At 51.0% G+C, this 25523-nt stretch overlaps 2 protein-coding genes across 2 annotated transcripts; one reads left to right on the plus strand and one right to left on the minus strand.

The window, feature by feature from the left end:
• Position 1: 1 nt before the first annotated feature.
• Positions 2-8438, minus strand: LOC116941653 (uncharacterized). Its single transcript, XM_032952952.2, has 3 exons — positions 8196-8438; positions 6594-6824; positions 2-5008 (listed from the first exon to the last, which is right to left on the minus strand). The coding sequence occupies exons 2-3, from the start codon at positions 6801-6803 to the stop codon at positions 4367-4369; spliced, it is 852 nt and encodes a 283-aa protein (XP_032808843.2). The 5' UTR covers positions 6804-6824; positions 8196-8438; the 3' UTR covers positions 2-4366.
• Positions 8439-12538: 4100 nt separating this feature from the next.
• LOC142924322 (uncharacterized) lies at positions 12539-24055 on the plus strand. The gene is made up of 6 exons (XM_076066529.1): positions 12539-14650; positions 15577-15702; positions 16086-16199; positions 17164-17313; positions 19124-19271; positions 23043-24055. Exons 1-6 carry the CDS (start codon positions 14152-14154, stop codon positions 23047-23049), a joined length of 1044 nt encoding a protein of 347 aa, XP_075922644.1. The 5' UTR covers positions 12539-14151; the 3' UTR covers positions 23050-24055.
• The last annotated feature ends 1468 nt before the right edge of the window (positions 24056-25523 follow it).

The raw sequence follows: 25523 nt of genomic DNA on the forward strand, positions 1-25523 counted from the left end.
CACCGGTTCTGTGTGTTTATTTTTCTGCGTCAACAATTGTACGTGGAAGAGGTCGGAACGCTATTCCTTCCGTCATTCGGAAGCCACTGGAGCTACGGGACTGTCAAAATCTAAATTGAAAACCCCATTTCTTTAGAACTGCTTTTTGCGTGTGTTTAGTTTGTCGTCCTTACCCCGCACCTCCGATTCGCACGGTTGGCTACGTACGGTGCGAAAGAAGTTCAACGTACAGGTGGGCAAGCTTGGAGGCGCACGCTTCATCTCGCACTGGAGGCAATGAGGTGGTTTTGGTGGATCGTACAAAAGTTGCGAAACATCCATTCCCGTGGGAGTCGAGGAGGTGCCATACACCTGTCTTACCAGGAGAAGGCGATACAGCAAAAATGTAGACCGCTCCCAACATTTTTGCTGTACCGCAAAAAAAATTTGTTTAAAGCTTTCGTGACTGCAGGGATTCATATTGTTGGTTCTTTCGGTAAAGTCACGTATAAGGGAAGCAATAAAATAAAAAATATTAAACAATTATTATTTTATTGTTTCCTTTCTACGTGACTTTACCAAAAGAACCAAGAATATCACTCCCAATATGTATGAACATTGAATTGGGCGGTATACCACCTTGAATGTAATAAAGGACCGCAGAGCTTGGAGGGGGAGGGGTTAATTTGACACCGGCTCACCGCGTGGCTGCAGTCTCCGCTTGATTTGTGGTTCCCCCCCCCCCCCCCCCCGAGTCGTTATCGTGCAGAATGAGCGAATTCGGTGCGGTGCGTCGCAAGGTGGAGTTGTTATTATCGCGTAACAAGGTGGCATGGAGATCCCGGCAACCTTAATTATGTCGGCCCGTCATCGGTCACCAACATGGTACGGGTGAATATTTAGCATTGTCAAGCCATCTGGTGTAATCCTCCTTGTTCGTCTCTGATATGAAAGTGAGCAAATACAAATTGCCAAATGTACAAATTGGCAAGTTCTGTTTACGTGACGACGCTTACTAGTTGGCTGTGTCGGGTGGTGGCGGGTTTTAACGACACATTTACGCGATTATAAATGTACACTTGTGCAAAACCGAATCCGATCTCTGCGTTTGAATGAATGAACGCTTTTTCAATTTTTTGTATGCATGCTTAGCGTGAAGTGCAGCTGCACAACGCGTGCGATTGTAGGAACGTGTCTCCAACAGCGTCCCGTGCCTTTCCTCGAAGAGAACTTGTCAACAGTCACGGACAAACCGACCCAAGTTGACATCGTCTCGTGTGCCAAGGCGTGACAGCCACGCGGGTCGTCTCGGCCACTGTCTTTTTTTTTTATTATTAGCGCAGCACAATCGAACACGCGGGAAAGAATGAACCTGGAACATCGAGCTCACGATTCGTCGGCAGGTGAAAAGAGCGAGCGAGAGACGAAGCCGCCTCTGGACTCGCGATCGCCCCGAAAGGATCGCTCTACCATTTCCTGGGATGCGTGGGGTGGCACGGGTCATTACGGTTCTTAGAATCGGGAACTTTCATCCGCAGGTAACATTGTGGCGAGATTTTCTCTCGGGTTTAATATATTGCTGCTTGCGTTCGGACATCCGCCTGTCCAGCGGTTTATCGGTACCACACCGGCTGGGCACATGCTTCCCACCCATCTTCTCGAAGCATTGTATCTCTAGATGACAAATATGGGTTATGGCAAGCTCACCCCGGTAGCTTTTTACGAGAAAGGTATTGTTAGAGGACGGTTACCGGAGTCGGATAAAATTAAAGGCTTCGCCCTTTCTGGCAATGAATACCGGGGAGGTGTTCAGATGTCCAAACGCCAACTAGACGCCCATTGCAGGGCATCGAGTCTGCGCGAATCGCACATACGAAGTGTTAAAACTAGCAAACAAATATGCGTTGGTAATGCACGCATTGGCCTTGAAACTGATTGTCATACAACAGAGGGCGCCTATTTCATGGCTTTGTCTCACCGGGGCTATGGAGCGAACAGTACAGGGACGGTGCAAACTCCAAAGCATGAACAGCTCGGGTTAAGCTGTTGTATTTATTGGACCATTTATTTTTTTGCCAGTATGAATATTTGTTTGACACTGGCGAAAAAAATGTGGTCCCATAGATACACCGTAGTATGTTTCACGGGGAGCCTCGTTATGGAAAAGCAAAACAAACAACGTGACTGGCAATATCCATGCAATGTGAAAATGAATATTAAGCATGTCTATGTAACAGACTGCTGTATATATTATAATATATGCACACCTGCATGCCAGCTGGTCGTGGTGGTGGGTACTGACCACTAGTAGCTCCCGGCTCCGCACTTTCAAGGGCCCCGCGCTAAATGATTTAAAGCTATCAATTCCGGTTGAGTGATTCTGCACTTGCTCTATAACTGTAGTACTAAACTGCCTTCAACTTTTATGAACGACTGGGTGTTTAAGGTTAGCGATTTGTCGTATTATCTGGCTGTGTAGCAAATGAAAAAATACAATTAATTTACTATGCAAGTAAAAAATTTGTGTTTGAATATTTACGTGTTTTTTTATTTTTATTTAGGGCCCCTTCATAACATCATGCTTCAGGCCCCGCACTAGCTTAGTCCGTCACTGCTGATCATGGTGGATACTCGCCGCATTTGGCACCCCAGGTGGTAGCAACCAACACCCTTCGCTCATGGACTGATTGAGGTCGAGAGTCGGGAGAAATACATAAAGAAAAATTATCATCAATGTGTGTATCCAGCAACGCGTATCCAGCAACGCCTGAGTGTATCGCAATTTTCAGGAGGGTGCTCGATTTAAGTGAGGCCAATGTTTATTTTTTTGTTAATGTTTTATTAATATGACTTTTTGCATCTGGGATGAAACTGGAGGTATCTAAAGAAAATCGAGGCGCCTATGTACGATGGGGGGGGGGGGGGGGGTGAGGAACAAATAGATTCGCACGGATTGTTTCACGAATCCATTTGCTCTACTGCCATCTCTCGACCACCACGCAGCCCAGGGGAGGTTCAGGAATATTTCACGAATCTCCACCTTGTGCACGAAGCCTCGCGTCCAACCGCCCCGGATCAGAGGCACGCACCACCGCAAAAAAACCTCTCCAAAAGCTTGCGGGGCGATGGGAAGGTGAAGGCGCACGCTGACGTCGAAAGTGGCTTGCTGAGTCTCTTACTCCCATGCCCGGACAACAGCACCTCCGATTAGCACGGTTGGCTACGTACGGCGCGAAAGAAGTTCAACATGCATTACGTACGACACGCGAATTGGACACTCATTAGAGGGGGGTTTTTTTGGGGGGGGGGGGTTAAATCGCGTAAATATATAAATGTGTCGTTAAAACCCGCCACCACCCGACATAGCTACAACATTTACAATCTGAGAAACGACGTTTTGTAATTGTCGTGGCTTTGCTCTCCAACACACCGGTTAGTGCTGTACTCGTGACGAATTGGCCACGTTCTGTTTACGTGACAAGCCTTATTAGTTGGCTGTGTCGGGTGGTGGCGGGTTTAACGACACATTTATACATTCACGCGATGTAACCAAAAAAATCTCTACGGATGATATTGGTCACGAAAGCTTGCGTGATAAACCGATTAGAGCGACTCGGCTTTAAAGCACGCCTTCTCAACAAGCTCGTACGTTTCACGACTTTGAGCCAAGCCTATGCCAAGGGTAATTCGTTCCTAGACCAGCCCGCTGACATTAACAGAGTGAAATTTCGGGGAGGAAAAATTACGTTGTTATTTCACAGCCCCTGCAGATGTGTCCCGCCACCAGTCTCCAATACATTCGCGGTATTCCATCGTTTAAAAAAAAAACCACAACGCTCTCCGTCTAATGTATGGGACCATCACATTCGCACTATTCAATCGCCACTTTGAGAAGGAAGCGATTCGAAATGGGCGGTGGTGTCTATGAATGGATCGTTGCCTCCTCGGTTGGGCTACGTGCGCGTCGAGAGTGCGTGTTGTGGCTCTCTTGAGCTGCGTCCACACCCGGACTCTGAATCGCTAGCGTCGATCGACGTGCTCTGCATCACGCGCTTGCGCGTTCGCGAACCACGAACGGCTGTTTTTTGCAAATCCCGAATGCCCCCTTTCAATTTGGCCGTGGTGCAGCTGTTCGCTCGGACGTGGACAAAGCAGTTGCAAAGGCGATGACGTATTAAGTTGCGCGGTTTCGAGAGCGATTCGTTGCATCACTCAGACGCACATTCGGCTAAACACAAGAAGCGGTTGAAGGTAGGCGGGGGGGGCGGGGGGGGGGTTGCGTTTAGAACCTCATAATGCAGAATGCGGGGAGGAATGAACGGGGACCGCTGCTTAGCAGGTGCGATGCAAGGGATGGGGGGCGGGGGGTGTCATGCGGCTTGAACACTTAGGGGGTCACGGCTACAGCGGGCCCCCCATAATCCCTCGACTGTCCGTCATCCGAACGGATGGACACGCCGAAGAGTCGGCGCATGAAGCCCTCGTTCTTCTTGAGCTCCGCCTCCAGCCAGGGCCGACCGACCCTCCTCATGAACCCGCCGTAGCGCTTGCCGAGGCCGTGCGGCTCCTGCTGCTGCTCCTGCTGCTCCTGCTGCTGCTGCCACTGGCCAGGCGACGATCCGCCTTGCGGCACCAGCAGCCGCCTGCCCCTCATCCGCTCCATGAACCCGCCGTAGCGCTTCGGCCGGAGTCCGTCCGCGCCGGGCTCCCAGAGCCTGGCCTCCGGGATGGAACTTCCCACGGGGGTCGCCTTCGCGTCTCCGAAGACGGAAGCGCCGAGGTCGCTTGGGGCCTTCGCCTCCTCCGCAGCCTCCTCCTCAGCCTCCTCCTCCTCCTCAGCCTCGTCCTGCTCCTGGGAGAAGCCGCGCCCCCCGCGCCCAGCGCCCTGCGCCAGTGGCAGGCAGAGGCCGCACCACCCTCGTTCCGTCGCGGGTGCCGAGTCGGCCTCCCTCGGTGTCCCCGCGGCGGCGGCGGCGGCGTCGGCCGGCACCACCCCCCGTTCCTCATCCCGGCACTCGATGGAGCAGATCTGTTTAACGGAACGCCGAAGAGAGCCCCCCCCCCCCCCCCCCGTGCAGCGTTCGGTAAGCACGCGATTAGGACTCGCATGTCGCGGAGACTTCAGTGGGAATTGAATTCGATGGAGGGGGAGGTTGTGTGTGTGTGTCGCCATTCGCCGGCGGCTGAACCCGCCATCGGCTCTATGCGCTCGAATAGAATCGAATCGGAATTAATCGTGGAGGGAGAGGGAGGGGGGTGAAATCCACGTTTCGAACCCTGCGATGTGAACGGCGCAAGCTCAGCGCTGCGACGCCGCCGCTGAGAACGTCCCGAGCCGATGAGCAAAGTCGTCCAGGAATGCGCTCGAGTCCCCGCCACATCTCGAAAAGCTAAGCAGGGGTTGAATCCTGGATAGCGCCTGGTTGGGCGCGACCCGCGTAGCGCAAACGGGGGGGGGTGTCACGGGGCTGGGATGCAACTGGGCGGACGGCAGAGGGCAGTGCAGGGGAGTCGATCGTTGTACTCTACTTCTACGACACAGCCATGTTCCCCGCCCTCACCAACACCGTACCGCGCGGCCTGGCGAGGTGCGGTGGTGAGTCTACCCCCGCTGCCCGCGCAGGCTTCGGGAGAACATCATCCAGCAGTGGATTGGCTTAAAAGGGGCAGTGTGTAAATGATTGCCGTACATTAGCCAACCAACTCGGTTTAATCGCGGGTGGCTGAAATCCGCATTTCGAGCCCATGATCTAAACATGATCCAAACATGATCCAAACACTGCCAGTTCAGTGCTCTGCAACTGCCATCGTTAACCCAGAATAATACCTGGCATCATTATTTCCATCCCTTTTCTCCGATCCACTGCTTGATGAAGATCATTCCACGCCGTCCTCCACGGCCATGGAATGGAACCGGGGTGTGCGAGAACCACAGAATCATGGTGCAGCGCGCTGACCGCCCGCCTGCACCACCGCTTCGCTCCTCGTCCACATCATCACCTCGGAAATGGATTCATTATTTAGTGATGCTGCTGCTGCGTTAGCAGTGGCTCACAAGCGAAAAACAAAAACATCAACGCGTTCCTCAATAACACTGTGGCCCTTAAATGGAACAATATATAACGAGTGACGTTTCAGGCAATGTCCCATCTTCATAGCACTATGAAGATGGACCGTTGCCTGGCAGTGTTATTCACGAATGTTGATTTTGTGTTTTTTTTTTACTTTTTTTGCCCATCACTGATGCTATTGCTCATCAAAGAAAAAGATCCCCCGTATAGCCTTTAACGGACTGTTGGGGCAAGTGCTGTCAGCCGTGACCACCCATGAAGGCCGACCACGGCACACGAGGGGGTGGGTGGCCTGCACCACGCCCGACCGCCTTTGTCTCTCAAATGCCGATGTTTACACAATCGCAGCAGGTACTCATTTGAGGCTGAGTCGACCTCGGGTAGGGCCCAGCACAGGGCTCAAATCATCGTCACCGGTGTCAGCCGCGAGTGAGAAATCTAACTCGGGGAGTGCCGGGGCTTAGCAGCGTACTGCGCAACACCGCTCCCAACACAACGCGCATCGCGCACAAACGCAGCGCCGAGTCGCGGGGTCTCTCTCACCAGCATCGCCAACGGCTTCGCGGGTCTCGCAGCCCGACCGAGCGAGTCGTGGCAGCTGACGCGGCAGCTGCGGTGGCCGAGTGCGACGCCCCGTATCGCACTGGGCGAGCCCGCGGGCGACGTCGTGGCGTGGAGTGGCACCGGCATCACCATCGCCATCATCGGCAGCAGGATCATCGTCAGCATCGTCGGCTGCGAGCTGGCACGCATTGGGCCTCCTGCACGCGCGGCCTGCACCCACACAGCGGCGAATTCACGTGGGCGAGTTAAACGCTGCATGACGACCGCGCAAGCAACTTGGCTCTGCCCGTGGCATTTCGGGTTGCACCGGCGTGCTGTTCGGTATTAGGTCCAACGTTTCGCTCCGCATGCTTGGGAGCTTCTTCGGGAACTGGTGGTGGTGATGACGATGTACTTACTTTAATCATATGTTGTAAAATGTGGTTACGATGCTGCATCGATGCTCGGCAACTTGACATTGCGCTCAGAATCCGATAACAACAATATTCTGAATGTCACTGTTTCATTTGACCAGGTAAAGCGCACTGAGCTCTTAGCTATTATTTAGAGGTGACCTGGCCACTCATGACAGCTCATCGAAGTTGCTTATATCATCATTATTATCATCATCATCATAAGTGGACATTTATAGTCGCAGCCAAATCATCTGAACGCGTGTTGTTTCTAAATTCGGAGCGCAAAAACGGAAGACCCGGAGAAAAATCAACGCGACCACCACGGAGAGGAAGAACAGGCGGACTTCAAATATGCAACAGGCATCGCCAGGGTCCGGAACAGATCCCACGTGCTCCTGCGTGCGATACGATGGAAATAACTCCCTCGCAAACAAACAGAGTATAGGTATGTGTAATCGTGCGGAAAAAAAAACCGGACTTATGCCATGAACAATTAAAAACGATTTGCTTGAAAAGTAAGAGGGAATTGTCTTCCCCGGTAAACATGTGGTTCGTCTCACGCCGTGTTCAGCAAAGGTGTCTTTATAAGATCACGAACAGGTAGCGTCCCCGGGCCATACGGCCAGGTAACACACCACGCTTCAGCACTCCGCATTCAGAACTCCTCTCACCCTCTCTCGCTCTCCCCTGGTCAACATAACCCCCAGGTGATGATTAAATGGCCAAGTGTCCCGAGCGATCGCATTCCTTGTCAGTTTTACTCATTGTTATGGACTTTTGTGCCAGGTTATGATTAGTTCAACGAATGATCGCTCAACGAAGCGGCTTATCATCACGTGGACGTGTATCGCAGCCCAAATCCTCTAAACGCGTGATGTTAATTCTAAATGCGGAGGGCAAAAAACCGGAGGACCCGGAGAAAAATCCACGCGACCACAGGGAGAGAGACACGCAGACTCCAAATACACAGCAGCAGGCGTCAAGATCGAATCCACGACCTCCTGTATACCAGGCGAGGGAGTTAACATCTCGCCACCGTGGCGCCCAAAGATTATTACGCATAGGTAAGTGTACCTTGTCCTCGAGTGATATCCCCTACTACCCCCCACCCCCTTCTAAGGAAGGCTTTGCAGCGTTTCGGAAAACATACCGAGTGAGAAACGAAGCCCCTTGCTGTTCCACGTACCTGGCTGGGTCTGTCGAGAATAAAGAACGCGAGAGAGCCCCCGGCGTGTTGGTTATTTTTTCCTCTTCGTTTCAAGAGCAGCTCATGCTGGTGGTGGTGGGGACTCTGACACAGAGTGTAGGCATCACACGGTCCTTATATACAGGGTGTACGCATCAGACGGCTCCACGGCCGCGGATGAATATTCTTGCGAAGCGAGCCGGCTCACTGGTATCTCAACATCCTGCTTACACCCTCCCTCTTGAATAATAATAATAAATAAAATTTACTTGCCATATATATGACGTGGAATATATTTGGTGCATCATATCCCACAGTCGATACGTATTATGGGTCGCTCAGTTAGCCCAAGACCACGGGCGGCAGTGCAGAACAATCCGTTGTTGTACTGAACTTATGTATGCTCCCTCGTCTTTGCCCGTTACCTTTACACCACGACGCACTCCTTGCCGCGTGGAGAGGCGTTCATCCAACAGTAGATTGACGAACGGGCTGTCTATCCGTGTACATCCATAGGCAACTACGTACGACATAAGACACGCTCCATCAATCAATCAAAGTTCATTGGTCGCATACACAGCTCAGCTGATGTTATAGCGGGTGCAGCGAAATGTTTGAGTTGTCAGATCCACGACATTGAATGAAATGTCGAACAAATAATCAACAAAACTTAGAAAAAATCACGAAATATCAGAACGAATCCAAATTACAAATCAAATGCCACCAAAACAATAATCCAAATAACAATCTGTGCGTATATGCATGGCGTGAATGAACACAAAGATGTACTATGAACGATATGTACAACAATATATTATAATATCTGAGTAAACTCTTGGAGGACATGACTACCAATGTATTATAATTGTTGGTGGTGAGATTTTTTGATTCGTTGTGATTTTCATCATTATTTACGACCATGGGTTAATCACCCAAGCGCTTCGCTGGAAACACCGTAACGTTCGCGTAACATCAAGCAAGGCTTGCAGCCAAACACGAAAATACATAAATAAACATATATACATCTCCGTTCCTTTCTCTACGTAAATAAAAAAGAAAATCAAATATATATGTGTGTTTAGTCCGTCAGAACCACCGTATTTACAGATTAATTAAAATCAACACCAGGGTCTGTTTTAAGCAGGCAAACTCCGCGCCGGTTTCAACATTCAGAGTCTCATCGGCAGAGCAGTGATGGTTTAGTAAATGCGCTACTCTTACTGATGGGCCTAAAACCCAACGACAATGGTAATATTATACAGTATCGCCCTCTGCCAGTCCACTGCTGGATGAAGGTTCCCCAAGGCGTGCCGGTCACAGGGTATGTTTGACCGTGAATCTATATTAAAAATTGTGCTAACACGTGTTTTGTGGAGAAGGGTCATTGCTCGAAACGTCGCCAATCACATTTTTTTTTCAAAGGCAGCGTTGATTTAACGAGTGTATTGCGTTTTTTCCCGTCTTTTTTTGTCGGTGAACTCTGCTTGTGCAACACTGACCAACGCGGTCACCTTTCGCGAGCAGTTTCCAGGCTCACAAATGTCCCCCGGGAGCTTAGCTTCATGAAATCTGAAGACGTCGAGCGCCACCCTCCGCGATTTGGGTCATCGGCATCGCGCTTCTCAATAATCTCAAACAATAAAACTGCAACGCTCCGAGGCGTTGACCGTCGTGGCGTCAGAGGCAGTGGTGGGGGGTGGGGGGTGCGCAAAACCCGCGGGCTCCTGTGCCGCATGCGGCTCCTCGAGGAACTGCTTCGTGACTTTGCCGGCCGCTCACCTGGCCTGGTCGAAGACATTCACAGCCAGGTGGTTTGCGAGCGAGGGATTGGATGCTGTGGTAGCGGTTTGGGCATCTCAAGGGTGGAAAAAAAAACCGCCGATTTTTTTTGGACTAATTTTATCGAGTTATTGGTTTTATATATATAAAAAAAACGATTTTGTCGAAAAAAACCCACGGTTTTTAATCCGGCAAGTCAAGTTGTCGTCAATCGTCTCCAGGGTCATCGGATTGGCTGTCCTCTTCGATCATCTCAACCGCGCCGTCGAAGAAGGCGTGTGAACGTTGCTCTCGATGAAGACGACGACGACCTTCTCCACCGACTTCATTCTCGGGCTGCTCCTCCTCAGCTCGGAGTGAACGAAGGCCGCCGTGGTGGTGGAGGAGGAGGAGGAGTTCCTCTCCGATGCGGCGCTGGACGTGGCGATGCTGGACAGCTCGATGGCGACCTTTTGCGGCTTGGGCCGCTCGCTGCCATCGGACAGCCAAGACTCCATCGGCGTCTTTGCGACCTTTGACCATCATCTTGTAGCGGAACGCGTTGTTGTTTGTCTTCTCTTTGGTGGGGGGCTATAATTATAGGAATGATTTCGGCAATAAAACCGAATACAACCGGATTTTTGGCCATCTGATATGATCGGGTTTTTTTTTAAATGAAAACCATGAAAACCCCGATGGAAGAAATCCCGATGCTGTCAGCCTTGGGGCATCTCTCGCCGCTTGACGTGCGACGTTCGCCGCGTCCTGGGACTCGAACTGGCCGCGGCCCCGGGGTACATCGCGATAGCGCAATGGGAAACAACAACAACAACAACAACAACAAAACCCCCCTCGTCGACACCAGCCAGCCACAGTAGCCGCACCATCGCTGCTCGCTCACCCACTACTGGGGGGGGGGGGGTACCCCAGACTTCATTGGCGCGGGAGCACGGACGGAGGGCCCCCCTCGAAAAGTGAAGAATACAATCGCTGAGCTTGAATGAGACCGCGTGCGGCCGGCGACGGGAGTAGGGGAGTGGGGGAGTGGGGGAGTGGGGGTTTAGGTTTGGGCCACTTTAGAACTTTTGGCACCCCGCTTCAGAAGTGCTTTTCTAGTGGGGCCCTCAGAGATGCTCGCAGGGTTGCAGCCCCGTGGGATTTGACGGACGGAGCTCCTCGGCTCGTGAAGTGTCGGGGGCCACAACACCGTGAGGGGTGGGTGGGTGTGTTGGAGAGGGGGGGGGGACCCACGGAGCTGCGTGGTAGTCAACAGTGTGCCGCGGCTCCCCGTTTTTACGAATTATGCTGCGGCGGTTGCAGGCGCTGGCGTCCGTGGTGGCTTAGCGATGGGGTGCGACGCGCGGAGTTTCTTCGCAGCCTGGGCCGCGCTGATGCTCGTGTCGGGTAAGCGAATGGCGAACTGCCGCGTTGGATGTTGATGGCCAGTTGCGCTGCAAGCAAGTCTAGGCGCCACGGTGGCCAGGAGATGTTAACTACCTCGCCTGGTATGCAGGAGGTCGTGGGTTCGATCCCGACCCTGACGACGCCTGCTGCTGCTGTATATTTGGAGTTTGCGTGTCTCTCTCTCCCTGTGGTCGCGTGGATTTTTCTCCGGGTCCTCCGGTTATTCCCTCCACATTTAGAATCAACATCACCACGTTTAGAGTATTTTGGCGGTTATAAATTACCACTCCATCAGCCACTTCGTTGAGCCATCATTTGTGGCCAGGTCGCTTCTGAAAAAAGAGCTACTACATAGCTCAGTGGGTCTTACCGGGTAAAATGAAAACAAAAAAGGACGAGTTTAATTTTGAGAGTGTTGTTCGGCATTGATGTCCGACGTTTCGGTCCAAGTGCTGGGAGCTTCTTCTTAAAACAGGGGGGGGGGACGGGTCGGCAAACAAAAACAACGAGAGGAGCCATTTTTTTTCGAATTTGGTCCAAAGAAAAAGGCACGCAGTGTCTGAAAGAGCCGCAGGTGTGCCGACCTCTGACCTAGGACAGTTCCAGCTTCTTCAGGAACTGTTCCATAAGAGGTATCCCCCTCCCTCCACCAGCACGTGCAACGAAACGTCGGACATCATGCAGAACGACACGCGGTAACAACCTGAAACGCACACAACCTACGTAGTTGTGTGTTAAATGTACGCGTGTTGAACATCTTTGGCACCGTACGTAGCCGACCGTGCTAAGCGGAGGTGCACAAACAATGGAAAATGTAGATTTTAAATAGATATTTGAGGGGACAAAAAACATTTTTTTGTTGCAAAATGTATCAATTTACAAATTTAATAAAAAGGCTCTATTCGACATGTTGTGATTACCGGGCTTTTGAGCTTCCCCCTCACCCCAGCCCAGCCCGCGTCGTAATTCCGTTACCGCGTCACAATTCTGCTACCGCGCAGTAATTCCGTTACCGCGTCACAATTCCGCCACCGGGCTGTAACTCCGTTACCGCGTAGTAATTCCGTTACCGCGCCGCAACCCCGTTACAGGGCTGTAATTCCGTTACCGCGCGGTAGCTCCGTTACCGCGTCGCAATTCCGTTACCGCGCGGTAATTCCGTTGCCGGGCTGTGCTCCCGTCACCGCGCGGAAATTCCGTTACCGGGTTGTAATTCCGTTACCGCGCCGCGATTCCGTTGCCGGGCTGTAACGCCGTTACCGCGTAATAATTCCGTTACCGCGTCGCAACTACGTTACCGGGCTGTAACTCCGTTACCGCGCGGTAATTCCGTTACCGCGTCGTTACCCCGTTGCCGTGGGAATTTCTCAGTTCTGTAAACTCGCGGGGTGATCTTGCCGAAGCCACATAGGGTAACCCTGCAGCAATTCGTTTGGCGAGCCGCACTCTGCTGATGAGACCCAGAATGCTCGAAACCGGCCCAGAGTTTTGCTCGCTTTAAACAAACGACGTTGCTGGATGATGTTGACCGGCAGAAGTTGGTTATACGGGAATACCTTTTAAGTCGTTTTGCAAATACGTCGTCACTTTATTATTATTATGATTATGAACACCGCTATCCGACTTTCCCCACCTCCAGCCCGCACTCGCGTCGCTGACGGCATTCAAGGACTCCGTGGCCAGTGCAGTACAATGTCGGCTAAAATCAAAGCGCAATGAGACAATATAAACATGCAGCCCTGTGTCAATCCACTGCTGGATATATATTCTTTATTTACCATACGTTCCCACCTTTGTATGCATGTATGTTGAACTTCTTTTGCATCGTACGTAGCCAACCGTGATGATCGTAGGTGCGGGGGAAGGACAACGAACTAACACACAAAAAGCAATTCGAAAGAGTTTCAATCGAGATCATTTAAAAGTGCATCGCTTCCGGTGGCTTCTTAATATCGGACGGAAGAACGTTCCAGACGGCCGCAGAAGCGCACCCTGAAAGCGCCACGCGATGGGGTGACCGCCGCCTTTGTTCGATGGACAGCAGCCAAAAGCCACCGCTGCTGCTGCGAGGATGACCACCGGGATCCGTGCGATGGTTCACGCTCCTTGACGAGGTCAACAAGTCACGCTCCTTGACGAGGTCAGCAAGGTTCACGCTCCTTGACGAGGTCAGCAAGGTTCACGCTCCTTGACGAGGTCAGCAAGGTTCACGCTCCTTGACGAGGTCAGCAAGGTTCACGCTCCTTGACGAGGTCAGCAAGGTTCACGCTCCTTGACGAGGTCAGCAGCAGCAGCAGGGAATCGCGGTTCATTTGTGGCAAGCGTTTTGTGTGTGATGAGCGCGACTTTAAATGAGCGCGACCTTTGAACGTCACAGCGTCGTTATCCGCTCACCCACCTGCCACCATCCCATCCTGTCCTTGCCCCCAACACCTCCGATTAGTACGGTTTGGCTACATAGGGTGCGTAGGAAGTTCGATATTTCAACACACACACGCGCACATCTTTTAAGAAAATGTGAAGTGCGTTGTTCGTGGAAAAATGCAAGCGATCGGAAAGAGAAGACGAGCTAAAGAGAGAACGATGATTTTTACGACGACAAATCACAAGCGATTGTTGCCGGGAAGATGTGGCCACGACCTGAGCACATTGGCACGAGGCAAAGGAGGAAAGTGGAAAGAAATTACGAAACGTGGAGTGGACGCCTACGGGCTATCTGCCCGTGGATCGTGATGATGCCGCTTTTCTTAACGACCCTAAAACAACAACCCCCCACCCCCCACCGCAAAACGAAATGCGACTGAGCGTGCGTCGTTCACGGCCTTCCCTTCTCCCCCACCTCCTCCTCGTCCACCCGCTTCGTCTCGACCCGCATGTGGGGGAGGCAGCGGCATCGAGCGCAGACCCCGAGGCCCCCGCTCTGTGCGGGGCCACCCTGCTGGAGGTGGAGGGCGAACTCTCCTCCCCGGGCCACCCGGGACCCTACCCGGACCGCGCCGCCTGCCGCTGGACCCTGCCCGCAAGACCCCGCGACCGCACCGCGTTCCGTCTCCTCCACCTGGACATAGAGTACGAGGCGGTGTGCGCCTTCGATCGGCTCACCGTCTCGTTCGGGGAGAGGGGGGCCGCTGGCGCCGGTGGCGGCGGAGGAGGGGGGCCGGCCCCCCACAGAATCTACTGCGGCTCCAACATCAGCCTCCACGTGCAGCCCTTCGTGGGCGCGGGACCCGCCACGGTGCTGTTCCACAGCGACGATTCGGTGACCCGCACGGGGTTCCTACTTCACTACGAAGGTGGCGCGCACGCCGACTTCACGCGCGTGGCCTCCCCCTTCCCTCCCTTACCTCCCCATACGTCTCCCCCCCCTCCCACCCCTGCGCACGTGTGTCTGTGTGTGTCTATGTATGTCTGTGTGTCTGTGTGTGTCTGTGTGTGTCTATGTGTGGCTGTGTGTGTCTGTGTGTGTCTGTGTGTCTGTATGTGTCTGTGTGTGTCTGTGTGTGTCTGTGTGTCTGTGTGTGTCTGTGTGTTTCTATGTATGTCTGTGTGTCTGTGTGTGTCTGTGTGTGTCTGTGTGTCTGTGTGTGTCTGTGTGTCTGTGTGTGTCTATGTGTGTCTATGTGTGTCTGTGTGTCTGTCTATGTCTGTGTGTGTACGTGTGTGTATGTGTGTGTCTGTGTGTCTGTGTGTGTCTGTGTGTCTGTATGTGTCTATGTGTCTGTGTGTGTCTGTGTGTGTCTGTGTGTCTGTGTGTGTCTGTGTGTGTATATGTATGTCTGTGTGTGTCTGTGTGTCTGTATGTGTCTGTGTGTGTTTGTGTGTGTCTATGTATGTCTGTGTGTCTGTGTGTGTCTGTGTGTTCCGATCGCAACACCAGCGGTCGTCATCAGGCAAAGGGGGTCCCGGGTGCCGTTGCCTGATGACGACCGCTGATGCTGCGATCGGAACGTCGTGCTTTGTTTGAGTTTATTTCTACCCACGTGACTTTAGCGAAAGAACCAAAGACTATAAATCCCTTCCTGGCTGCGTCGGCTGGTGGAGGGTCACGACGCAACATTTACACTTACGCAATCCCACCCCCAAAAAAAACGTTGTTGTGAATAATATTTGGTCGCGAACGCAATACCACGTGTTAAACTAACATCGTCGTCGTTATTGTCGTCGTCGTTATTGTCGTTGTTATTGTTGTTGTTGTTGTGATAATGACAACTCGTCGCAGTGCTGCAGGAGGACCCGCCGTGCGCCTCGCAGCCGTGCCGCAACGGGGCGCGCTGCACGAACCGACTGCTCGGCGGCTTCGCGTGCGTCTGCGCTCACGGCTTCCTGGGGGCCGCGTGCGAGCAAGGTGAGGAGCAAGGTGGCGAGATGTTGACTACCTCGCCTGGGGTGCAGGAGGTCGTGGCTTCGATCCTGACCCTGACGCCTGCTGCTGTATATTTGGAGTCTGCGGTGTCTCTCTCCCCGTGGTCACGTGGCTATTTCTCCCTTTTCTCTCCACATTTAAAATCAACGACATCCACGCGTTTAGAGTATTTGGCCGCTATGAATGCACACGTGAAGAAGCGACTTCGTTGCGCTATCATTTGTGACAGCGAGGTCGCTTCTTAAAGAGAGCTATATAGTGGCTCAATGGGAACTTACCCTGGTAAAAACTTTTTTTTTAAGTTTTAGTTTGGCTTTAGTTCAGTCTCCCTCCTTCCCTCTCTGTGTGTGTGTGTCTGTCCTCAGAAGTGAACGAGTGCGTGTCCAGCCCGTGCCACGGGAGTGGCGAGTGCGTGGACCTGCCCGGGAGATTCGCGTGCGTGTGTCGCGAAGGGCGCACCGGGCAGCGCTGTGAATTCGGTGAACAATTATTCTCCTCGGCCCTCTCGCACCGCAACCCACGAGACTCGCGCGAGCGACCCCGTGAAAACCCATTGACCCATTAGTGCCCCCCCCCCCCCCCCCACTTTGTGCAAGAGCTCAGAAGCGTGGTCACCACATCTACGCCTCTATATAGGGAACGAAACGTCGTACTCAGGTTGTGAATATTGTGGCTTGGCTCTCCAACACACCGGTTAGTGCTGTACTAGTGACGAACTGCCACGTTCCGTTTATGTGACAACCCTTACTAGTTGGCTGTGTCGGGTGGTGGCGGGTTTTAACGACACATTTATACATTCACGCAATCTAACCCCAAAAAAACCCCTCTATTATTACGCGGGCTGGATGATTGGTGATCGATGCCTGGCCTCAGTGGCAATAGAGGTTGACGGTCTTTGGAATTCCCAGGCGCAGCCCTATCGTCAATGTCGCCAACAACAACAATCGCCGTTCGCCGCTAAGTGACAGCGATGTCACCACGACGCTTGTGTGCCAGGCTAGGTGCACTTTGAGGCTACGTGAAGTGTCTAAGGCTGGCTGGCAGGTGGTGATGGGACAGACCCAGCAGGTGCCACGGGTCGACTGACTGAGATGACTGCCAGATGCACCACATGTGCTCCCCACTGTGCCAACAGTTAAATAAAACAAAGATCCCCCGTATAGCCTTTAACGGACTGTTGGGGCAAGTGCTGTTAGCGAGTAGCACCTATGAAGGCAGGAACGGCACACGAGGGGGTGGGTGACCAGCACCACGCCCGACCGCCTTTGTCTCATTCATGGCGATGTTTACTACACACGATCCAGGCACCCAATTGAGACTGACTCGACCAAGGGTAGACCCAGGACCGATTCAGATAATCGTCTTGAAATATTAAGGGGGTTGGCGCTTCACAATTACTCAGCGTGTGCCCTGCCCCCTCCCTCCCTCTCACCCTCCCGCAAGGCACGGGCCCCAAGGAGGACGACGTCGACGAGTGGGGTCTGTGTCAGCCAAACCCGTGCCACCACGGAGGAACCTGCCAGTCCAGCAGGCGACAGTTCCACTGCTTGTGCCCGCGAAACTACACGGGCAGCCTCTGTCAGCACGTGCTAGGCAAGTGCTGGTCCACTCGCCACCCCAGCAAGCATTTAGGGCAGTGGTTCTCAATTTTAAAAAATATATATATATATGGCAGCCCCCCCTCCACACACCCTCCAATTAAGACCACTGGTCCCAGTACCGTCGTACTCGAATGATAAATGTTGTGGGTTTACTCTCCAACACACAGCTGGTGTTGCTTTACTCGTAACGAATTGGCATGTTCTGTTAACGTCACAAACGTTACTTGGTTGGCTGTGTCGGGTGGTGGCGGGTTTAACGATACATTCATATTTACGAGATCTAACCTAAAAAAAATACCATCTGTTATTAATAATATTGGTCGCGAAAGCCTACGAGTTAAACTAATCCCTCCCCCGCCAACCAACATCCACAACAAATGTAGCAAACGTTATTAATGAGGCCACATTACTGATATATCAAATGTCCACCATCGTCAATGTCAAGTAAATGCAATTATTGCATGTTGATGTACGCGTGCAGATCAACACAGCGGGCTGTAGGTTGGCTACGCACCCAATTCTCGTGGAAACAGGACAATGTGTATCGTTTAAAGCAGGGGTACGGAGCAGCATGGGGCTCTCTCTAACTGCTTCGTGACGTTATTCGTATTCACGTTGCATCGCGGCTCTTACAAGAGTGAGTTGTTTTTGCCAAATTCCACAAAAATACGGCTCATCTTGTAATTTTGGTTGCCGACCCCCTGACCATGGAAGTCCAGTTCACCATGGAAGTCCAGTTTAACATGGAAGTCTAGTTTAACATGGAAGTCCAGTTCACCACGGAAGTCCAGTTCACCATGGAAGTCCAGTTCACCATGGAAGTCTAGTTTAACATGGAAGTCCAGTTCACCACGGAAGTCCAGTTCACCATGGAAGTCCAATTCACCATGGAAATCTAGTTTAACATGGAAGTCCAGTTCACCACGGAAGTCCAGTTCACCATGAAAGTCCAGTTTAACATAGAAGTCTAGTTTAACACGGAAGTCCAGTTCACCACGGAAGTCCAGTTCACCATGAAAGTCCAGTTTAACATAGAAGTCTAGTTTAACACGGAAGTCCAGTTCACCACGGAAGTCCAGTTCACCACGGAAGTACAGTTCACCACGGAAGTCCAGTTCACCATGAAAGTCCAGTTTAACATAGAAGTCTAGTTTAACACGGAAGTCCAGTTCACCACGGAAGTCCAGTTCACCACGGAAGTACAGTTCACCATGGAAGTCCAGTTCACCATGGAAGTCCAGTTCACCATGGAAGTCCAGTTCACCACGGAAGTACAGTTCACCACGGAAGTCAAGTTCACCATGAAAGTCCAGTTTAACATAGAAGTCTAGTTTAACACGGAAGTCCAGTTCACCACGGAAGTCCAGTTCACCATGGAAGTCCAGTTCACCATGGAAGTCCAGTTTAACATAGAAGTTTAGTTTAACACGGAAGTCCAGTTCACCATGGAAGTCCAGTTCACCATGGGCAGGGGTCGGCAACCTGGGGCTCATTAAGGACTGTGTTTCGTGACGTTATTGACGAAGAGACCACCGTCTCGAATTCCCCGCTCAGAATCGCGGCTTTTTAAATATTGAGTTTTTTTTAAATTCTCAAACCGATTTCGAAAACAAATGTCTATTCTTGTTACTTCAGTTGTCAACCCCCTGCCGCCTCCCCCCGTCACAGAGTAACAACATTTCCTACTTCTTAGCGACACTCCAGGGGCGGATGGTGGGGGGGGGTGCTAAGGTTACGTGCTGCTCCCCACGACTCCCCTCCTCCATACCCGATGCTCATTGTTGTCGACCTGTCGACGACAGACTCCGCGGGGCTGGCCGCGCTGCTGGCGAGCCTCGCGTTCGCCTTCGGCCTCTCCGCGGCCGCGGTGACCCTCTGCCAGCTGAAGCTGCGGGCGCAGGGCTCAGCGGAGCAGCCGCGGAGCGTCGAACCGGCACAGCTCGAGGGCAGGTATGGACGGGACGAGCCCTCTCGCGACAGAACTGCGATTAAACTGAAACCATGTTATTTCCATTTTTTTATTTTACCAGGTAAGGCCCACTGAGTTGTGTGGTAGCACTTTTTTTTGTCAGAAGCCACCTCGCCACAAATGATAGCTCAACGAAGTGGCTTACTATCACGTGGAAATGTATTAGCAGCCGGATTTACATTGGGCAAATCTCCGATCGCAGAGCGACTTTATACTGAAATTTCATTAATATCGAGACATCTTTTCAAGAATTATAAAGGCCCCCCCCCCCTCCACCACCTCCCCTCACTACAGACTGTCGGACAGGGCGAATGCATAATACATTCTTTTAAACTTATTTAGAAAGCGTTCATGTAAAAAAACCAGCATCACCTACTGCCAGCTGCATTGATGCAGTGAGGCTCCTGTGAATGCGACAGCGTGTCTCACGTGGCTAGTGCCACTTACTGGGTTGTGTTCTCGTGTCTGTTAGCACGGTTCGCTACGTGCGGTGCGAAAGAAGTTCAGCATACATACATTGTCTGCTCGATGCTCGTGGGGGGCCCTTGATTCTGGCTGTTAGGGACGCTTGCATTACACCTCTAGCAGTGTTATTAAGGGCGCCACGGTGGCGAGACGTTAACAATCTCACCTGGTATGGAAGAAGTCGTGGGTTCTATCCCGACCCTGACGCCTGCTGTATATTTGGAGTTTGCATGTCTCTCTCTCCCCGTGGTCGCGTGGATTTTTTTTCCTCCGGGTTCTCCCTCCCACATTTAAAAAGGTGCGTTTAGAGTATTTGGCTGCTAGAAATGTCCACGTGATAAGCCACTTCGTTTAGCTGCCATTTGTGGCCAGGTCGCTTCTGAAAAAGAGCTACGTAGCTCAGCGGGCCTTACCTGTTACATAAAAAAAATATCTTAGTGTAGTTTTATCGATGACTAGTCCATAGGTGGATCGCAAAAAATGCTGCTGTGGATCTCGGCACAAACCAGAACAAACACTGACGTAATGCCACAACAACGTTCCTTATGGCTGATAGCAAATAAAAAAAAATCCACGACTAAGAATTCACGCATTCATAATGATAACCTATACCAATAAATGTTGTGGGTGGTAACGAATTGGCGTGTTTTGTTCACGTGACAAACCTTACTTATTTGGCTGTGTCGGGTGGTGGTGGCGGTGGCTTTAACGGCACATTCATATATTTACGCGATCTAACCCAAAAATCTCGAGTTTATGGAGCGTACCAATAGATGGCGATAGTTACTTCATGTCTAGACCCGATGGAGCGGCGCTCTTCATTGCAAGGCCCACAGGCCACAGCGGGCCCTGGTGGCCTTTAGTGCGGCAATACGCAACACGTGACAACACCTCCCATCATCATCGTCGTGCTGCTGTCAAACCGCCAATGGTTTCAAATGGCCGTGGCGGCCCCTCACATCGGCAACGTCTTATCGGCGAAAGTAACCCCCGTCCTCCCCCTCCTCAAAAAAATAGCGACGAAGTGAAGAACACTTTATCTCGAGTGGTGAGTGGTAGTGTCGGTCCACAGCTTTCCGGCGGGCCGTGGAGCCGCTTGAGATCCACCGAGAGGGATGATCGCACAGTGCCTCCATTGGCGAATCGTCCACACACCGCTGTGTGGACTCCGGCAGTGTCGCCGTTCCGTAAACACCTCCACCACCACCACCTCCACCACCACGGCCACCACCTCGCAGCGGTGGCCGTGCCCCCCCCCACCCCCCCTCTGAGCGAGCGTGCGGTCCGTCAAACCAACTCACATTAACGAAATAAATAATTCACATGCGCAGGCGAAGAGGGCACAGGATTAATTCTCCCGCCGTCTCGATTGCGCAGGCTGCTCAGGGTTTGTGGGGATTTAATTTCCCCCCTGATTGAACACGCAATCCAAGAAGCCGACAGCGCTTCATTTGTGGACACGCAGCGAGAACGTGTGAGGTTTGTTTTGTCGAATAAACATCACGCAAAAAAAATATTGACGGCTAATACCCCGGTTTTCGTCGGGTACGTGTGTTCCTGAAATGTGTCGACGACAAATATCGAAACGACGGTAAATCAAAGCGATTTACAGCGTAGTAGTAGCAAGCGGTGGAAGCGTAGGCTGAGAGGCGACGGACAGCGAGAAAGGACGGACGATGCTCTTCAGCGACGTGAGCGTGTGGGTTGGCGGCGACGCAAATCGGGCGGCGGTGTTAATAAAGAATAAAGTGACGGCGCATTTTCGCGAAACGACGTAGAAGGAGACGCAAATCGGGGTCTTGCTGTACCATAAAGTTTCGAACTAATTCACTTTCGTTAACAGTCAGTCAACATTGTGTCTCTAATTTGTTGCTTGTTCCCCGATAAAATGTGTTCACCTTTCTGTCTCTTTGTGTAATTGCAAACACACGTTAGCCGCAAGTGTCTCTGTGCCCTTTTCGGCTTTTGTGTTCTGTGTCAGGTTCCACATTTCTGATCAATGCGCTGCAGGTGGGCAATGGGCAGTGATGGAGAACCGTTTTTTTTATCTTCGGGCACATTGGTATGCTGGGTTTTTTTTCTCTCATTATCAGAGTAAACATTTCAAAATCACTCCTGCCCGCCTCTTCAATGTAATTATTTTGATCTGGTCCCACCTTTAATTATGAGTGCGAATGCCTAGGGCCTATAATTAAGGCATTCACACTCAGAATGTGCTTTGCAGACCTTGACAGGTTTGTATCCGATGCCAAACTGAGTGTCTCTCGTGAATTTAGTTTCACTCACATTTTTTGCGGCTTCCTCTTTCATGTCCTCTTCTGTCAATTGCCCGTAAGGTGAGGTGTATTTCCTGCCATCGTTCAACCTCTCCATGTATTTTGAAACCTACACAATAACCACGCCAATATTCATGGAGATCTGTACCCCCTTGTTTTGTTACCACTGGCATATTTGAGCCGTGCCGATGGGAAAGACAACAAACTAAACACAAAAAGCAGTTCTAAAGAAAATCTTTTCAATTTAGATTAAAAAGTGCATAGCTCCAGTGGGTTCCTAATACATGAATAAATAATACATACTAATAGGACCCTCACGGTTCAGGTGGTTTCATGCCATGCCCAGCCAGATCCAAACCACGCTGCACTGGCCTCACAAGACATCTGATCGTGATTCGGGGCCACGCAGGACCAGGGATGGGGTTGACACATTTAACTGTGTGTAACATCGTTCAGTGCACTGTGAGGATGCAACGTCACCTCCGATTTTGCACGGTTGGCTACGTACGTTGCGAAATAAGATCAACATACATACATAGTCTGCTCAATGCTCGTGGTGGGGAGCAGGGGGGGGTGCTTAATTCTAGCTGATATGGGCGAACCAGGGGGGGAGGGGAGCTTGCATTACGTCGCCAGCGATGACCGATCCATAGGTGGATCGCAAAATGTTTTTGTTGTGGCTGTCAGGACAAACCGGAACATACACTAACGTAAGCACACAACAATTGTCCTTATGGCTAACGGCAGAATAAAAATCCGCGACTAAGAATTAATGTGTTCAAAATGATAACTTGAACGTACATACACGCACACACATACGTCACCGCGTGCACACGCGTCCCGAACGCATTCACTGCGTGTGACGTCAGCGGCACGGCTCTGGTTCTGCAGTGGAAAAACCCGGCGCCTACCGAGCCACATCATGCTGGCTCGGCACGGCTCGGCTGTGCGGTGGAAAAGCGGGTAATATGTGCTTAACGGTCTCTGGCGTGGCGCGCGTCTTACTCCCAGACTCTGACTCCTGGAGACCGGGCTCGTTTCTCGGCATCAACTCCAACCAAGACCTGCGTCTGGGCCACGATTTCAACATTTCTCTCCCGGTTCTCTCCCCTGAAACGCAGTTAAAGTAAAACGCGACACATTTTGAAATGGTGTCAAATTCAAAGGAACAATGTTTAAAGTGGTTTGACAAAAGGTTCTGGTGTTCACAGCTATTGCGCATAATGTCCATATTATATTCTACATAATGTATTTAGCACATATGATACACATTAAATACTCCCTAACATTATGCTTGTGCACGCAATATACATGATATACTACATAACGGTGTATTCCGGCGCCTTTCACGTCACTGAGACACCAACATTTGGCAGGAAGTGCTGTCACGTGACTTTTAATCATTTGACGGTACGTCATAACGGGCAATGCTTTGTTTCTTACGCGGTAAGTTTAGCGGCACATACCGCCCCACTTTAAACAGTGCCAACGGAATCTCGGTGGTTCAGCAGCCCGACATGAGATTGTTTTTACACGCTTTCTTTTAACTCACTCTGTCTGTTGTTGTCGTTGTTGTGTCGTCAAATCTTGTAACTCAATTTTAACCCACTTCCCAATGTGGTATCGACTGCAAACTTGGTATACTTATGTCATTCTGATGACAATACTATATTCTATCATAATATATAATTTTAAACATTATTTTTTATATGTTATGTTTCGGCTTGGGTCTCATTGTCCACGCTCAACTGACGTTGGCTGTAATTGGCCACGTCCCCTTACGTTGTGGTAAGCTTCGGGGCCACTTCCTGGAGTCGTGGAGTTCTGCCATGACTTGTACATTTCATAAAAGCGTGTTTTTTTTAAAAAGTGTCTTTTAATATTACTTATTCGTGTCTCTTTGGTTTTTTATGCTTTGGTTGGTGACGATAAGATTTCTGGGCGTGTTTTTTGTTATTGTTTCAAGCAGCAGAGTGCGTCCTTTTGTCCTGAGAAATGTAACCGAAATAAATGCATCAACTACACGTGCCCGTCGAATGTCCGTTGCGTGTTTCAAGTTGCTGCGCAAACACCGCGCACGCGCCCGCGATCATTCGCAAGTTTAATACGCACTGAAGTGAATGCAACGGATGAATGTACATTCTCAAGATGTAATCTGGCAACAAGCAAAAAAGAGAGTCACAGTAACGTTCGAAACAGCTTCCCATTGACATCTCTGCAGACGATGTTAACGGCTCATCGTAGGTGGACCTATACGACGGACTTGTAGGGAAAGCACCCCGTGGCCATGCGTAACAACACAGCGATGAACGTGTTTTTTGTTTTTATTTTTTAACGAGTACATATGACATGCCCAATGGGCGTGAACTGCATGGAACGTTCAAGGAGTGTAATAAAGAAGGCTGCACAGTTTGGGCTCAGCAAAGGTTGCACGCGCAACAAGTTCGCTCAACAATTGTACACGTCTGTCGGAGGGACGCAACTGAAAAAGGCAGCAGAATATCTGGGACAGCGTAGATCTCGGGCCGCTGTTTGTCAGCTGAACTCTAGAATGAAAACGCATATATACCTGTGAGTCTAGAGAAGAAAGTGTTTAATCAGCGCGCTAATCGGAGGTGCGTACTACCTACTATCACATACCTGATCAGTAACATGAACGTTAACGATTACATTTTTTTTAAACCCGTGTGCAAACAAATGATGGAGAGGATGCTTGTTCGGAATTACAAAGAGAGAGAGAGAATGAGGAACAATTCAATTGGAAAACATACGCAGGTCTATATACAGGGTGTTTGAAATTGGACCCAATTTCAACGCAGTATATTTCACGATGGCAACATGTTACAATTACACAAAAGGTTACAAACGGTTTAATGAGTTATCAAGTTTTACTAACCATTTCATAAATGCTCTATGTGCCCCCCACCTGCTGTACGGACAACATCGAGACGATAGTTGAATTCATCCCAAACGCCTCTCTTGTCACGTTTCCCTCTGAGGTGCGTGGTCGCCCAGTGCTCTTCCCCGTACATAAACAGCAGCCGGTTTCCTCAAATTGTCGGTACCAACGACGGACGCTCTTTGACATTGGCGGATCAATGCCAAAACGCCGTTAAAACGCACGCTGCACCGCAATTACGGATTCAGTCTTGCTGAACTGCAGAACGCAAAAGGCCCCTTGTGTCGCGGTGGGGTCACCGTCTTGCGAATGACTGAGGCTAGGGGATGTTTGTGCGCTGGGGTCACCATCTAGAGAGTGACTGAGGCTAGGGGCTGTTTGTGCGCTGGGAGAGGCATCTCGCGGTAATCATTTTGAACTCAATGCCCCGCCCTCTCAAGTGGTAAGGGTTTCATTCATGGGCGGTTCGTGGTTGCAGAGATATAGCGATTTCAAATCAGGACCAACTTTTTCAAACACCCTGTACATCACGTGACTGTTCAGAAAAGTAAATCAGCTTGGGCAGGAAAGTCCCTGGAAGGGATGATGGCCAT

The sequence above is a fragment of the Petromyzon marinus genome, chromosome 12, assembly GCF_048934315.1.
Source record: "Petromyzon marinus isolate PM22_M1 ecotype Great Lakes invasive population chromosome 12, UKy_Petmar_22M1.pri1.0, whole genome shotgun sequence".
In the NCBI taxonomy this organism is placed as follows: Eukaryota; Metazoa; Chordata; class Hyperoartia; order Petromyzontiformes; family Petromyzontidae; genus Petromyzon; species Petromyzon marinus.